This window comes from Sinocyclocheilus grahami, unplaced genomic scaffold, assembly GCF_001515645.1.
Source record: "Sinocyclocheilus grahami isolate Dianchi unplaced genomic scaffold, SAMN03320097.WGS_v1.1 scaffold538.1, whole genome shotgun sequence".
In the NCBI taxonomy this organism is placed as follows: domain Eukaryota; kingdom Metazoa; phylum Chordata; class Actinopteri; order Cypriniformes; family Cyprinidae; genus Sinocyclocheilus; species Sinocyclocheilus grahami.
The window spans coordinates 390,588-407,454 of record NW_015505717.1 but is presented as its reverse complement, the minus strand read 5'-3'; the positions used below and the strand labels follow the sequence as shown (position 1 = coordinate 407,454).

Below are 16,867 nucleotides of genomic sequence, written 5' to 3'. Positions count from 1 at the left end.
TACCACAGTGGAATGAAAAAGGGGGAGAGGAGGTAAAAAGAAAGAAGTGGGGAGCATTTGAGGGTGGATCCTCAGTGCGGTTTTTGATCTGGTGGACACGTTCCCTCTGGCTGATCAACCACTGGCTTTCCGTCAGGTGTGGAGTCTGAAACCTCTTCGGTATCGCCCGTTGATGGTGTCGGGTTCATCTTGGTCTGCAAAGTCAGAAATGAAGTCAGGGTTTTTAGCATTTTCAAATCACATGCACAGTGTTGATATTATCAGTGTTGCTTTACCTTTATGGTTTCCACTTTCTCCTCAAATGACTTGAAGGTGGGTGTGTTTCTGCAAGAGACATGATAATGATGTAAAACAGACTGAATCATTTCAAAAACAATATCAGGGCTGGGCAACTTCGGTCCTGGAGACTCCAACCCTAATCAAACACACCTGCCTGTAGCTTTCTAGTGATATTGAAGACATTGATTAGCTTGTTCAGGTGTGTTTGATTAAGGTTGGAACTAAACTCTGCAGGACGGAGTGCAAAAGCCCTGATCAACATGGTGCAAAAAGTGTCAGTATATCACATTTTTTGTTTTTGCCAATTCATCTTCTATAGCTATGCTCCAAAACCTAGCAAACGTTGATTATAAATATATTTTAGTCAGTACTGAAAAATCGGAGAAAATATTTCTGTCAAATTAACATTTTATTTTCTATATAACACTTATTTGAATAGAGTTAGCTTAGCAACATGCTAAACACAAGACTACTACAATGAACTGTGGACATTGATGAATCTCTTGTAATGAATAAATCAACAAGAAATATTTGCTTAAGATGTACTCATTTTCAAATGTGAGAAAAAAGTGAGACACAAAACTAGCATCATTATATAGCGTCATTATACAACAATATTTGACCACAGAATGCCACAACTGACCAATCAGAATCAAGCATTCCTGTGCAATACAGAGGCTTATGTGGGTCTGTCACAACAAATTCTTACCTCATCACCGGCATGCTAGCCGAATGCTGTATGGAGCGTATACTATCCGTCAGCGGTAAAGAAGAGCAGATGGGAGTTAGCCAAAGCGAGTATTACAAGAGGGCAAATAAAGCCATGCACCTACACACGTCTATGAGTTCATAATCAGCATGAAAAAGCACCTCAGCCCTTCATGCTGTGTGAAATTGAGTAAGAGTATAAGGCTTTAATCCATCAGGGGTTTCAGACTATATTACCGGTATTACTGACAGATTCACACCACAGCTGGGACGCCCAGTCTGGATGAATAGGGTGTGTGAGAGAATTAGCAGGGAATAAACTGGGTTTAAGCACGTCTGCATCACTGTCACAGGGATGATATGTTCAGCAGAGCGACAGCCAGAAGATCGATAGATTTGTGTGGGACACGAGCACATACACAATGAAGAATAATGAGAAATTATGCTGCTTTTTAGACAAAGAGCAGGAGGAAAATCAGAAAACACGTCTTTGCATAAGACATGGGAAATCTTTTTGACTCAAAATGAAAAAAATCTATTTCTTAAAAGTATAACACTTAGCTTTTAAGGTACAGGAATAGTCCACCCAAAACGAAAATAGCCATCCTTTACTCCAAACCTGTATGACTGTTCATCTGCTGAACACAAAAGAAGATATTTTGTGTTTTGTTTTTGTCCATACAATGTCAATGAGGTCAAATGTCGTTTTGGACTTTTACCGAAATATCTTCTTTTGTGTTCAGCAGAATAAAAACAGTAAAATTAGTTTGGAATAAATGACAATTTTCATTTTCTGAATAGCAAATATCCATTCAACACGTACATTCACGCATTCAAGCAAAGGTTTAAGAAAAGGTATGCATACACTGAAACAAAGTGGAAGAAATGGGAGACTAGCACTACCTCTAAGTACATGCCACACTATAAAACCATTCATTACACTACCGAGAGGTGTAGCAGCCAAAATAACCGGCTTTTGTTTGAAGCCACTGTAAACAGTCTTACCCAAAAGAATTGGAAAATGACTGTAATCTGTAAATGGCAGAGGTGTCATTAGCGAAAACGGTTAACAATGTTGCTAGCGTTGCAGCAAGAGTGTCGTAAGATGGTGAAATTGAGCAAATGTCAGTTCCTTTGACTTCAGAGTATGATGTGGGTGTCTGTGGTTAATGGTTTTATTCTACCTCAATTTTGATAATTCCACTGTGCGTGGGAGTAAAATTCAGTCCTTTGCCATTTTGTCCAGTAGTGTTGTTATGCTAAAGGCACATGTATGTGTAAGTGGTGATCACAATGGCTACGTTCACACAGTCTGTGTTTGGGATTGACGGATACATTTGACTCTCAAAATGTCCTACAGAAGACATAGTGGACTGAATACTGTCTGTATGATCAACCTCACATAATGCTGTGAACATAGTGACAGAATGATGGCAAATATCAAAATGTTCAGTTGTGTCTTCAGAGTCATCATTTACTCACTCTCATGTTGCTCCAAACCAGTAATATCTTCATCTTCGAAACACAAAAAAAGATATTTTTAATAAAACCTGTATTGTATTTCTTCTGAAAACTTGGATTAAAAGGTCTGATTCATATGGATTATGTTTACAAAGTCTTTAAGAACTTTTTTAAGCATCAAAGTCTTGGCAGAATACACTTTCAATTGAGGGACAGAAATATCTCGGGTTTCAATAAAATATCTTCAGTTGTGTTTCGAAGATGAACAAAAGTCATGAGGGCACGACAGAAGTTTCATTTTTGGGTAAACTATCCCTTTAAGGGTTTAGTTTTGTATTCTAACCACTGTGGAATTTTGGAGAATTCCTGCAACTCATCCTCTTCTGATGCGTGTTCAAAATCTCCACCCAACATTTATCTGGAGTTTTGGCTCATTCTCTGAACACACATAATCCAAACTTTGCTATGAAAATGCAGTTGTGACTCCTTCAAATATTCACCTTGATTATTAAATGCAATCTTCTCCCATTTTTATAGTCACTCTGTATAACATAGCCTTATTTTGAACTCAAAAAAAGTCACAACTGTTAAAATGTATTTGCTAAATGAATTTAAAATAATTTTAAATGATCTGAAATATGGTTTATCTGATTACAAATGTTACAACCAATAACTGTAGCTGCTGTTTGAGTTGACTGAGATGTTAAATTTTGTTGTTTTCATGTATTGTGTCTTACTCATAGACTGTATAAAAACATGGACATGGTGTCCGTGACGTCACCCGTAGATTTCTGGAGAGCGTTTTTGAAGCTCAAAGTGGGCGGAGTGGGCCATTGCCATCTTGGCAGCGCATCACCGCACGTCACTCCCGGATAATCGAAAATGGGCAAAGAGGCGGGAGCTGGTTGCTGAAACCATGCCCACCTAGCTCGACGGTGGTGACAGCAGCGGCAATCCACCGGTCACTCAAGTGGCCACGCCCTTAATTATGCAGAACTTTAAGGCTTAATATAATTTAAATGGATGAGTTATAAAAAAAATTCACCCACCTCACAGTTATCATGAAGGGCAAAATTAGCTATATAGACCAAAACCAGGCTGTAAACACATTTTCTGCTGTAAAGTTGGGCATTTTAACATGGGGAGTCTATGGGATTGACTCCCTTTTGGAGCCAGCCTCTTGCTGCCAGTCGATGAATTGCAGTTTTAGTCACTTCCGTGTTAGTTTCACGAGAGAGACCGGAAGGTTGCCGCTTGGTCTTACTTTGTGTCATTACCTGTGCTTGGCAAAGACACTCTGGTAAAATAGATTTTAAATCTCAAGAGTTTTTATATTCCTGGTAAAATAAAAGTTGTATAAATCTGCTGCTGTGTGAATGTAACCAGAGTGGTTTGGAACAGACATTATTAAAAGGTATTAGGGAGTATTCATTCATGTGTTACTAGGTCAAAAGGGTATAAAGGATAGTTTGATCAAAGGATAAGTTGGACAAGGACTTCAATTTCCCATCTCACCTCACGTCCTCTAGCTTTCTGCTAATGGCTGAACCCACACTGGAGAACGCTGTCGTCGCCTTCTGACCCACTTGGGACAGGGTCTCTGAGGTCTTCTTATACCTGTACAGCACAGATGGGGGACAGATGTGTACAGAACACATACAACATAACTTGAAATCACAAGATCATGTAATTCTAACAGCTGGAGTGAGCTAGTAAAATCAAGCATGTTCACAACTGTGTGTCTTTAATGCAATTCAGCCAAATGTCAAGTGTGAACTGCACAGCAGAAGCATTGACAGATGGAGCCGCTTCTCCGCAGCAGTATGAGAGGCGGCAGGCGGCACGCAGATGCCTGAGGTGAGTGAGGGCACGTACGCAGTGGAGGTGGTGACTTCATGCCAGCCTTTGCTCAGGTTCTGTTTGAACTCGTTGAGTGGAGTGATGCCCAATTTCCGCTTGATCTCCGCCACCTGCTTCTCTTTGGCCGCCAGCACCTGAGAAAGAGTCTGGATCTCATCTTCCACCTGTAGGGAAACAGGATAGAAGAATTCACCTGACATGGAAAATATGGGTAAGTGTGGTGACACTCGTTCAAAAAATAATAAAATGATTCACTTATGGGTTTATCCATAAGGTCCAGTTAGAAAATACAGCATATGTTGAAATAGTGAAGAAAGTAAGCACTGCAGACTTCATGAATAAATGTATCATAAATGACTTCAGCCTTGAGAATAAACCACGCTTGCTCCTTAGGCAATCTCATCCACTAAATGTGGTATTTTTGGCTGGAATCTGAAATATAACAGAATTGAAGGATGTTGACCTTTGCTAGTTCACTGTGGAGTTCTGCTTGTTCTTCCTCAGTTAGTGAACTGGGCACCGCATTCACTGCATCTTCGCCTACTTCTGGGAAGATGTCTGGACTCTTGGGCCCTACAAAAACAAACATGCGCTATAAAACATTTTAAGGTGATGTAGGATGCTGATAAAAGACCTACTCTAAGAAAAGGTTGCATGAGAAAAGTTACTAATTATGAGAGATAAAATCACACTGAGAGATATAAAATTACAATTAGAAGAAAAAAGTCACAATTACCAGAAATAACAATCACAGTGTGCCATATAATGTTAGAACATCAAGTAAAAAGATGTATAAAAGTCATAATTCCCTTCCCTTTTAGTTCTGGAAACAAATTCCATTGATCTTTTGTGATAGAAATTTTTAGCATCAGGTTAGTTCATATTAAGTTGAACTGTCATTCTGAATTTAAGTGCTGATAGCTCAGTGGTGAGAAAGACTCTGATTCTGATTTAGAGATCATGTAGAGTCAGGCATCAGGCCAGGAGGAAGAAGGAGAAAAACAAAAGATGATGAGGAGGTCAGAGAGAAGTCATGTGTCAAAGAGCTTTAAAACTTATAAGGTGCTTGTTACATGATGAAGTCTGGAAGATGTACTTTGATGCCTCCACTGACAGACTATACTATGGAAATACAACATAAATAATAAAACTCCTGGATGTCACCATTAAGTGGGCTGATGACTAGGAGGAAAGGCCAAAAATTCAGCACTGTCAATCAAACTGATAAGAGTATGACACCCCTGAATGAATGGCTCTGCACTGCACTGTATATAATATCATACTGTAATATTATCAGCTGATGTTCCTTATTAAGTCCAATCAGTGTTTTTGTGCATTCCATTTTTATTGGATTAAAAGAATAACCTGATAACACCATTTACTTTGTTAAACACAGATTCCAGAGCTTTGACAGAATCAGCATTTCTGTGCTAGTTGGCAAAAAGTAATAAATAAAAAAACATGTCAATGTCCATTTGATGCACCTAATTGTATACCCAGATTCAACAGAGGTCAAATATGAGGTTCAGGTCTCAGCTCAGCTTGCAGAGGTTTAAAACGTGTTTCAGGAAGAAACTTACAAAGGTTGCATCACATGAGGAAGGTGTGCAACTAATTTGTAAGCTGCTTGTTGGGTATTTCTGGAAAAACGGGTAGGTCTGCCTCCCACTTTAACTTACCACAAAGATAATTAGGAACAGAAGTGAGGATCTTTTATAGCTTGTTTGACAACAAATCCCTAACAAAATATTTTTGGTGCGTTTATGTTTTAAAGTCTCTTTGTCACTTAAAATGAGTAGGATAGCATACTTAACCATACATTGTTACACTACATCTAATACAATCAATGATAAATAAAAATGATTAAAGTGCACTGAACATAAATTACATTAACTGGTTACTTTGTTATTTTGGCTTCAGTTCACATCTCTAATATGAACAGGATGAATTCAGTACAGATGATACAAGTTCTGGCTCAGTAAAAGGGTGAATGTTCTTAAATTAGATGCAGTTTGAATAAAATTAAAGTGCTTTCCCACCTTCCATGTTCACTTTCTTACAATGTCTAATTTAATACACCATTTTCTGCCCATCAAAACACATTTCCTTTAATACTACATCTGCTGACTGTTACAGTACTACGGGTTACATGCCAGGGTACACGTTCATTCATCACGGGAAATTAATATTGACAGTGTCAACCAAGTTCAACGGTCGATTTGAAACAGTTGAGTGGTTTACACGAGGACTCATATAACATCGCTTGCATGGAAATTATTATTACACTATGGCCAATGCCTGAACTTAAGTAGTGAGGAACAAAATATTTTACTGTAAAAGCATGCTTCATCTGTAGTTATTTAACATTATAAACAAACAGGTTCAATGCACAACATTTTTTTACACTGTGGCTTAGAAAAATATGAAATATATATTTCTTTGAAAAACCTAGAGGCAGTGCACTACCTATCATACACACACACTATTTCATGCAGATTGGAATCGGTTTTTCAATGTTAAAAAATAACTTTTGTAAAGTTATCTGACACCTGGCGTAAACACATTTTTTGTTTTTGTTTTTAATGCAAGTATGAAGACTTGAAGTGGTGGGAAAAACTAGATCACCAAGAAAGAAAAAAAACTCATTGGAGTGTGGACATTAGTGCTGCACAATCTAATCGCAATTACAATTACGGATACCACAATTACATAATTGTTCGTTTACACAAAGCAGCAATTAATCATTCAAAGTCTGCTTATGTTATTCTGCATGCTTAATTTTTTTCTTTCTACATGTTATCTTAAGGGTTTTTCCATTGTTTTAATTTTAGTATAACATTATAATACCATGCATATATATACCTTTTTATTTAAAGAGAAACCAATCCGATGTATAGTTGACATTTGAGGCTTAATACTATAGAAAAGCAATAAACGTTTTTCAGTTAGTGTTTTCAGCTTGTTTATTTTCATATAAAAATATGGCATGCAGTTGCTTCAAACAAAGGTGTAAACATCATTCATTTAATCGTAAATTAATAATCGCAATTACAATTTCAAAGGAATAATCTACAATTATGATTGTTGTCATAATCGTGCAGCCCTAGTGCACATTAAGATATTTATTCAATTCTTTCCATCACCTAAGGTGTGATGAAAGCACTTAAGATTTGTTCAGTCATCCCTGATTTAAACCACCAGCTTTAATAAAGCAATTCCCATTTATAAGTTTCAACATCCACATTTGTCCTCGAGTCAAATCAATTTCTCCACACACACAAGATTTTGAATAGGTGCCATCTCACGAATTACCATATAAAATAAATATTTCCAACCCTGAAGTACCATGACGGTTCACAGGCTTGATCATGACCTCACTGTGTCTGTATAATGAGATTGAGGGCCCTGTGTAAACACACTTGTAATTTGTTAACCAAGCTCACTGCTCTTCCATTTAGTGATTAACATCTTAACTGCATTATAGTAGCATTGTTGGCCATGGAATCATTTATAGATACAGTTTTACCATACAGTTTCAGTACCTGCCGGTTTAGACAAGTCCTGTTGCCCTGTTAATTCAATCAATGTTTGTTAAAGGGGTTTGATATAATATGAAAACGAACACAAACCAACAACAACATCAGTTATCAGTTGGTACTGGAGATTTTTTTTATCTGTATGGGATGATTATTGTAATAACCATTTTAATTAAATAACATTGTTAAAGGCAATTTTTACCAAATCTCAAAATGAATATCAATTAATCATACTGTACATTATCATGCTGTGATGCATTAATTCACTTGCAGGATTTGAAACAACTGATTTTAGTTTTTAGTGTTGCAATTCATTTAGATAAATCAGAATATAATTTTAATACTGGCCAATTATCTGTTACCTGCCAAAATCTTAAAACCAGATTTTGAATATCTGTGCATCCTGTTTAAGAAACTATACTGTATTTACAGAACTCAAAACTTCCTACTGGATGCAAAAAGAACATTTACTGAAACTAACCTACACAAACGTAACATTTACACATCAGTATGTCCAATGTCCTATTGGGTGATCAGAAACTTGGCCTGTCCAGTCTTTGTGAGGTGATGAGGAGAAAGCAGCAGAGATACCATTAGTCTTCAGCAGAAGAACTGGCTGTGTGTAGCAGTGTTATAATGCTTGAGATCGGACAAGACCAGACTAAATAAAGTCCGTCTCAAGTCCAAGATCAGATTTTCTATGGCTAGTCGAGACCAACTCATTAGAGTCCAGGACGGGTCCAGATATTCCTGAAAACATTGTCTTAGACTCAAACTTGAGATGGAGTTGAGTCAGAGTCGGGTCTTGACTATTACTACACTGGTGTAGCACCTACAGCTCTGCATGTCCTCCTGCAGCATCCCAATGCAAGAAATTAAGAGCTAGATGTTATTATTTTTAACAAGGTCCCTGCTTATTTCAGTCTGATCTTTCCGAGTATTAGAACGGAAAAATTTGTATTATATCGACAGGACTGTTGATCACTACACATCTGAAAGAGATGTGAATGGCACATCAAAACACTTTGATGTTTTTAACTCCAACAGGCAATGGCATGAAAAACTAAAACATGACAAAAAAAACTACTAACTACTAAGTGGCCCTCAGGGGAAAAATTAAATAAAGAAATATTACAAATGAATAATAATACAGAGATGGCACGGAGTCTGCATGAGCCTGGTGTTTGTCAGTTATTCTGCAACCTTACGGCCCACCTGAACAGCATCTGCTCCTGACGGATGAGCTTCTTCAAAACATCAGCACTTGACAGGAAGAGGGCTCTCCCGTTCTTTCAATAACATTATCTGTCTGTTGCTGTTATACTGTGACAAACACCAGTCCACACCTAAACACACACACACACCCCCACTGAGCACCTGAACAAACATGGTTACCTCTGAGCAGCAGTACCGGTGAACCAGGTGGAGTGAAACTCTCTTCAGGTGACAGGTAGAGGTAGCTGGTGTTCACTCCCTGCTCAAAGTTGAACGGAGACTTGTACTCCTCTACAGGTTCCTCCATGCTGCCCATGAACAGGAAGCTCTCAGGACACTAAATGACTGCATGTGACCGAGCCTGTTAGGATATCACAGTGCCGATTGTCCTATCTTCTAGCTACGGTTGCTAGTATAAGCGTGTTGCGGATTCTGCAGTGCTAGCAGGGATCACATTATGTCCTGCTTGAGACAACGACAGCAGCACGTTAATAAGTTACCTCTCCAGAGCGTTCTATTTCCGTCACGAGCCGACACTCCCAGCTGTAATCTCAGTGGTCCTTGTAGGTATTGTTGACAATCCTGTAAAAGTGTTCTTAAAGACTGAAAAAAGCAATCGTCTTCAGCTTCCTGTGCTGGACTAGCTTATGCTCAAGCCCCTCCGTCCATTTTATCATCCATGGGAAATGAAGATCCATTTGTCCCCTGGTCACATGACACTGGGGCAAGCCCACGAAACGAAGCTGTAATCTGCGGTGGCCTAGATTACAACGTTAATCCATTACAAAGGGCCTCCACACCGCTTCAGATACACACCGGCTGCACAAACCATTACACACTGAAATGGATTCAGCCAAGCGCAAGACATTCAGAAGTGGTGACATACACTCAGGCGTCTTCAGTACCATTATACTGTAATATGTTACATCCCTGCTGTATTATATTGCAAATATTATAGGTCCTGTCAAATGGTGGAAGATCATGATTTAATGCATAAATATTCTTCTTAAATACAAAAATCATTTCTTTTAAACAATTGCATGTGTATAGTGGTCAAATGAATCACCAGAGACACCAGAGAGAACTCTAAATGCAACCATAATGGAACATCTGCATCGCAGTTCATCCACATGAAATAACACACACACATTTTATTTTAAATCAGCATGAACCATAAACTGTAACTGTAAACTGACTTTTTTTCTTATTATAACATATATACAAGTGAAATGGCTTCTCGAACAAGAAAAAAAGTAAAACAGACTTGGTTTTGTCCTTCAGGAAATGTTTGGAACGCTGGATCGTCATATTCTAATTGCTGCAACAGATCTCATGTTAGCAACATACTAGAGAGATTATTGTCCCACCCCTCGCACCTGTAAACACGGCATCAGAGATGTCATTGTGAGGGGGAGGGGACATTAATTTTTTTTATTAAAGATTACAAGGGCACATTCATACATACACTCAGGCGTCTTCAGTACCATTATACTGTAATATGTTACATCCCTGCTGTATTATATTGCAAATATTATAGGTCCTGTCAAATGGTGGAAGATCATGATTTAATGCATAAATATTCTTCTTAAATACAAAAATCATTTCTTTTAAACAATTGCATGTGTATAGTGGTCAAATGAATCACCAGAGACACCAGAGAGAACTCTAAATGCAACCATAATGGAACATCTGCATCGCAGTTCATCCACATGAAATAACACACACACATTTTATTTTAAATCAGCATGAACCATAAACTGACTTTTTTCTTATTATAACATATATACAAGTGAAATGGCTTCTCGAACAAGAAAAAAAGTAAAACAGACTTGGTTTTGTCCTTCAGGAAATGTTTGGAACGCTGGATCGTCATTTTCTAATTGCTGCAACAGATCTCATGTTAGCAACATACTAGAGAGATTATTGTCCCACCCCTCGCACCTGTAAACACGGCATCAGAGATGTCATTGTGAGGGGGAGGGGACATTAATTTTTTTATTAAAGATTACAAGGGCACATTCATTTTTTTTTTATTATGTGCATGGATAATTCATTTAAAATATAGACCACAAAATTCCATCAAAAAATAAGAATCGTCCATTTTTTATTTCAAAGAGCCTTTAAAAATCAAATAAAAAACATTTTATAATAATAATTATTATTATAGTAAAATGTTTTATTGTTGTTATTATTAATAATATTCAATATTGTTATTATTACGATTATTAATTTGATAATTGTTTTATATTTGATATTTAATTGTGGATACTTGTTTATTAAATGAATGAACCCATCTCAAAATCATCTCAATATTCATGATATTGCCAATAATATCAATTGGAATTCCATTTGTTGCAGAAACACAAGACATAAGCACATCACTGCACATTCACAATTCATTTCCTCAGGTTTTAAAATGCACACATGCTATGCATGACACACCCTCTACAGAGTTTGTCCCAGAGGAGCTGGAATTACACATCACTGTCAGACTACAGTAGCTGTCTTATGTGGGACGGGTCTGCTGTCTCCAGTACAGATCAGTGAGAACAGCCAATGACACAAAGAATCAGGTTATAATGAGAGTCACAGAGACTCTATTCAGCTGTATTCACATGGGCGTACAAGAGCCGAGCAGTGACAAACACACACGTGCGCTTGTGTATGTGTGTGCTCGTCAATTAACACTCTAACTATTCATCTCACACGTCTAGTCTAGGACGGCAGAACCTTGACGTCTCCATGCTGCTGCGTGCAGGATAATACCCGGATATGTGTCTTTCACCAAAGTCCTTGTTGGCTTCCATCCAGACTAGATTGCACAACAAAAGCATGCAGATGTTCAAATAGAGACTTGAATGCAATGCGCAGCCATCGGCAAAATTTAATTTATGTTCCTTTGCATCCCAAATCATTTTCCCACACAAAACTAATACTATGGAATTGTATTAACATCTCACTTCAGCACCTGTATAGGCAAGTTCAGGCAAAGCCTTTTTTCATGAGCTTTGCATTGTGGGGAGAGTTTCACATCATGTGATGAGCTCCCAAAGTAAACCTCCACGTTAGGAGGGACTGGGACTGTCACTGTCTATGGAAAAATAAAGCAAACTGCAGAAATAGAACAGAGAGATTCAATGAAGGAAGATGCCCAACTTCCCATTTTAACAAATGGACTGGAAGTATTGTTTAAAAGAGGAAATAACCAATAATCACACATTTGTTTTGACTAAATAATCTTTTAAACAACACATATTTACCAGTTACATGCCAACTTCTGCCTTTGGCCCACTAACATTCACATGGCCCCACAAGGGCCTTCACAATGTGATCTTCACAATGCCAATAATAGGATGGACATGGAATCCCATGACCTCCTATAGAGTTGGAGAAGCCTTTTAATGGCCTTGAGTCTCTTCAACATCAGGAATCCTTGTGAACTTGATCTTGTATGACTTGCATTTTAACTCAGAGCTCAAGAACATAAACACCCCAGTAAAGAAACAAAGAGGACATTTGAAGCACCTAACAAACCACAGCATCTAATGAATTACTGGGTTATTCCAAGCGCATTGCGTCCCGTGATTGGGACAAAATGAGAATCATGGGACGGAGTGCGACTCCAGCGGGCTTGATGGACATATACGCTGGGGAATAATGGTCAGGAAATGGAGAAGATCTATCTACCGACCAACAATATAAAAATGCAACTTGGTTTCTGGAAACTTGTGTATAAGAATTTACAAAAGCATGACTAAAGGGAAAATGGAAGATATTTTAGTGAAACACATTACTGACATGATGTGTGAAAGGCATTTAGCATTTGTCAACACCAAATACTGCAAATATACAATCTTAAGGTTGGCTGTTCAAAATAGTTTGTGTGGTCACATGGCTGAGAGGAGGCTCAGTTTGGAGGGTCACAGAGAGGCCTTAAGTTTCTCCCCTCAGTGCAAAGTTACTGTAGTCCACACCTTTACTAGGCCAAAATTCTCAACTCTATGAAAAATACAATACATAAGACACATCTTAAATTACAACAAAACTGTTCTTCTTGTGTTTCATGATAACTTGCTGATTTAATTACCTAAACCATCTTTTAGAAATGCAAAGAAAAGCAGCTCTACTGCTACATTTAAACACTGTGTAAAATGTGATCCCTGGGACCATGTGAGACTCACACAGATGCTTCTGGACGATCTTCCATAATCATACAACAGTCTAGTGTGTTATTGCACTAAAGAATAACTGGATGATTAGTGAGCTTTTTGTAATATTACAACCACAACAACACATTTTACAATTAATGTAAATATACTGGTTTGTATCGGTGCACTGGTTCAGTGGTCTTAAAAGAGCCAAATTCAGGTCCACAGAAACACAGGAAAACAAACGACCCTGTTCTATGAATTTCACACACAAAAAAAAATCCAATATTAATGTCATGATTTATTCACCCTCACATTGTTCAAAACCCATATGACTTTCTTTCTTACATTGAACACAGAAGCAGAATGTTCTTGCTGCTGTTTTCCATGCGGTGAAAGTGTGCAGGGGCTGTCAAAAAGGCACATTTATATGGCAAGTACACTCTTAAAAATAAAGGTGCTTCACGATGCCATAGAAGAACCTTTTTGTCTAAATGGTTCCATAAAGAACATTTAACGTCTGAAGAACCTTTCTGTTTCACAAAAGGTTCTTTGTGGTGAAAAAAGGTTCTTCAGATTACAAAAAGGCAATAAAGAGATGGTTCTTTAAAGAACCTTTGACTGAATGGTGCTTTGTGGAACCAAAAATGGTTCTTCTATGGCATCGCTTGAAGAACCTTTTGAAGCACCTTTATTTTTAAGAGTGTATCACAAACATACTGTACCATAAACATTACAAAAGCACAATTTGAATCTTTATTTTTGGTTGCATTATTCTAAATGTGGAATTATTTCTGTCTATTTTGGTCTGTTTCTCCAACAAAGCTTCAAAGACTTGGTAATATTCAAGACATATGGACACTTTTAAGGTGGCTTTTCATTTATAAAGCTCTTTATGAAAAAGAGCATCCAGGATGTTCTGCAATTGTTTGTGTGTGTGTGTGTGTGTTTGACAGAAGAAATTAAGTCAGGTGTGGATTGTGGAACAATGTGAGGGTCTCTAAAAAACTCTAACACTCATTTATCTGATCAAAATACAGTAAAAACAGTAATAATGTTAAATATTATTATAATTTAAATAAATTATTACCAAGGTTGAAATGTGCTGCTTAATATTTTTGTGGAAACCATTATCTTTTTTTCCATGATTCTTTGATGAATAGAAAGTTCAAAAGCACCGCATTTATTTTAAATAGTTGTTGTTGTTTTTTTGCAACAATACATCAAATTCTAAATGAATTGATAAATATAATGGATGACTGAATGGTAGTGTAATATATATATGTGCGCACACAGCCAGCAAGCACACAACAAGACAAAGAAAAGAATGACAAGTATGAAAAAAAGATTCCTGTGCTACTTCAACTTCACATGAAGACAGAAATGACCAAAGCCATCACAAATCTACCATTCCACTTTGAGTTCTGTTTTAAGTTAACTTAGAGCAAAAAGATGGAGAAGTAACAGCATAACTATAAAAACATGCAGACTGGAGTTTAAACACTGAGATCAAAAGAATCCTATGACTGCTTTTGGCAGTCATGTAAACTTTCAATCTTGAGTTGCTGAATAGTCCACCAAACTGATTCAAGGGGGGGGGAATCAAAAACAATGGCTATAGAGGATTTGAAAGCAGCTTCCTCATTCCTCCCTGTAGTTTTGTTAGGAAAATAAAAAAAGTTGAAAGACTATGTTGCCATGACAGCAAAAAGAGAACAAAATGCAGATCTACCTGTGCAAACATGAACAACTGATGACTGCTGAGGCAACAATTAAAATCGTATACTGAATTTCACACTGTTAGAGCAGATGTCCTAATCCACAGGTTTGTCCATCACTAGACAAGGACATAAGGCTACACCCATCGCTCTTACTTATGTGTGAAAGGTCTCTCATTGATGACTCACTCACTGATGCAATAGAAATAAATCACTTTGCAGATCAGACAATTCACAATTCTTGCCACTTGATCCAGAGTAATATCATAAAGACAGTATACCTAGACTAAGTAAACAAACAAACGGTAGGCCTATCTCAGATTTTGTCCAACAATCTGCTTGTCAGATCGCACAATGGCCCATGGGCACCAGCTGCAGAGAGACTTGGGCACGCAGAAAAGAGGAATGAGCAGATGGCGGCCCTGCGTGAGAAAGATGAGGGGAGGGGAACAGAAGATTCAGACAGCAAGGCTCTGGCTCCAGGGGAGGCTGCTCATCGACTCACTGCAGCCCAGGAGGGACGAGAGTGAACAGGCTGCTCAGATGCAGGGAGCTGGGTGGAGACGAGATGACCAGGATGAAGATATGATGGTCAGGAGGTCGGAATGGACTACGAAAACAAGCACGGTGTGACATTCAGTGGCGTCAATGGTATTTCTCCAAGACGTAAACACAAATGTCTGCCAAAAGACTGTATCTACCAGGCCTTTAGTATATAGTTAAACAAAGGCAGTGTTTTAAAATTTAACATTGTTTTTAGCTAAATTAACAGACTTGTGATCATCCTCACATGAACTAGATTCGAGAAACACTTTGTATTATTTTTGAATTACAGAATTTATATATGCATGGCCTGAGACACTGGGAAAGGCTCCAGCATTCCTGCAACCCCACAGACAACGTATATTATAACTAATATATATATATATATATATATGCTACAATATTTCCAGCAGTTAATAAAAAAAAGTGGTGTTATGTGACATTAAACAATGGTAGTGGAAGAACAATATCAGTATGAAATATCATCTGAAAAACTATGCAATCTTAGCAGACCATTTACGTAATGATACAGTGGCTGTACAGTAGCCCAAGCTGACCAGATCACATCAGAAGGAACGGACCACATTGCCAAAAATCTTACATTATAATGACCAGGTATGATGCATATGATCATGCTAATCACCACAACATAAATTCTCATTTCTGGATTTAAAACTCTACATATGAATGAAATCACACAAAGGGAAAGAGGTAGAAAGCTCTGGCTACTAAACCAAGCGTATGTTCCATAAACTGTATTCTATTTTTAATTTTACGCTTTCCAGGCCACGTTGTTATAACTTAAATGAGACGGTTTATCTGCAAGACATTAAAATACAAACTCTTAAAAATGATCAATTAATGGAATTGGCACGATTTAAAAACGGAAATAATACAGAGATCTGTTTTTATACAGTCTATGACAGAGACTCAAAGAGAGGTTTCATTAGAAGCAGCACATTAACAGCAGGTGTTTAATGCTAACATATGGTTCAACGATGCTGCAAATTAAGCCCAGGCAAGTTAAATATATAATTACAGACATTCTTATTGACTAAAAAAATAAATACACACATACATACATACATACATACACACATACACACATACACACATACATACACACATACACACATACATACATACATACATACATACATACATACACACACACATACACACACACATACACACATACATACATACATACATACACACATACACACATACACACATACATACACACATACACACATACATACATACATACATACATACATACACACACACATACACACACACATACACACATACATACATACATACATACATACACACACACATACACACATACACACATACATACATACACACATACACACATACACACATACATACA

The 16,867-nt window shown here is 37.5% G+C and overlaps 1 protein-coding gene across 4 annotated transcripts in view; it reads right to left on the bottom strand.

Moving 5' to 3' along the window:
- LOC107555574 (tumor protein D52-like) overlaps positions 1 to 16,867 on the bottom strand; it is a 19,056-nt gene continuing 2,189 nt past the window's right edge. Inside the window, exons 1-8 of one of the 4 annotated variants that reach the window (XM_016238415.1) lie at positions 9,240 to 9,546; positions 4,772 to 4,881; positions 4,324 to 4,472; positions 3,964 to 4,065; positions 1,993 to 2,019; positions 989 to 1,030; positions 276 to 324; positions 1 to 194 (exon numbers count right to left, since the gene is read on the bottom strand). In XM_016238415.1, the coding sequence (XP_016093901.1) occupies positions 72 to 194; positions 276 to 324; positions 989 to 1,030; positions 1,993 to 2,019; positions 3,964 to 4,065; positions 4,324 to 4,472; positions 4,772 to 4,881; positions 9,240 to 9,375 (738 nt within the window). In that variant the 5' untranslated portion in view covers positions 9,376 to 9,546 and the 3' untranslated portion in view covers positions 1 to 71. Of the gene's footprint in view, positions 195 to 275; positions 325 to 988; positions 1,031 to 1,992; positions 2,020 to 3,963; positions 4,066 to 4,323; positions 4,473 to 4,771; positions 4,882 to 9,239; positions 9,547 to 16,867 lie in introns of those variants that run through there. The other 3 variants (XM_016238418.1, XM_016238416.1, XM_016238417.1) reach the window with 3 other exon arrangements.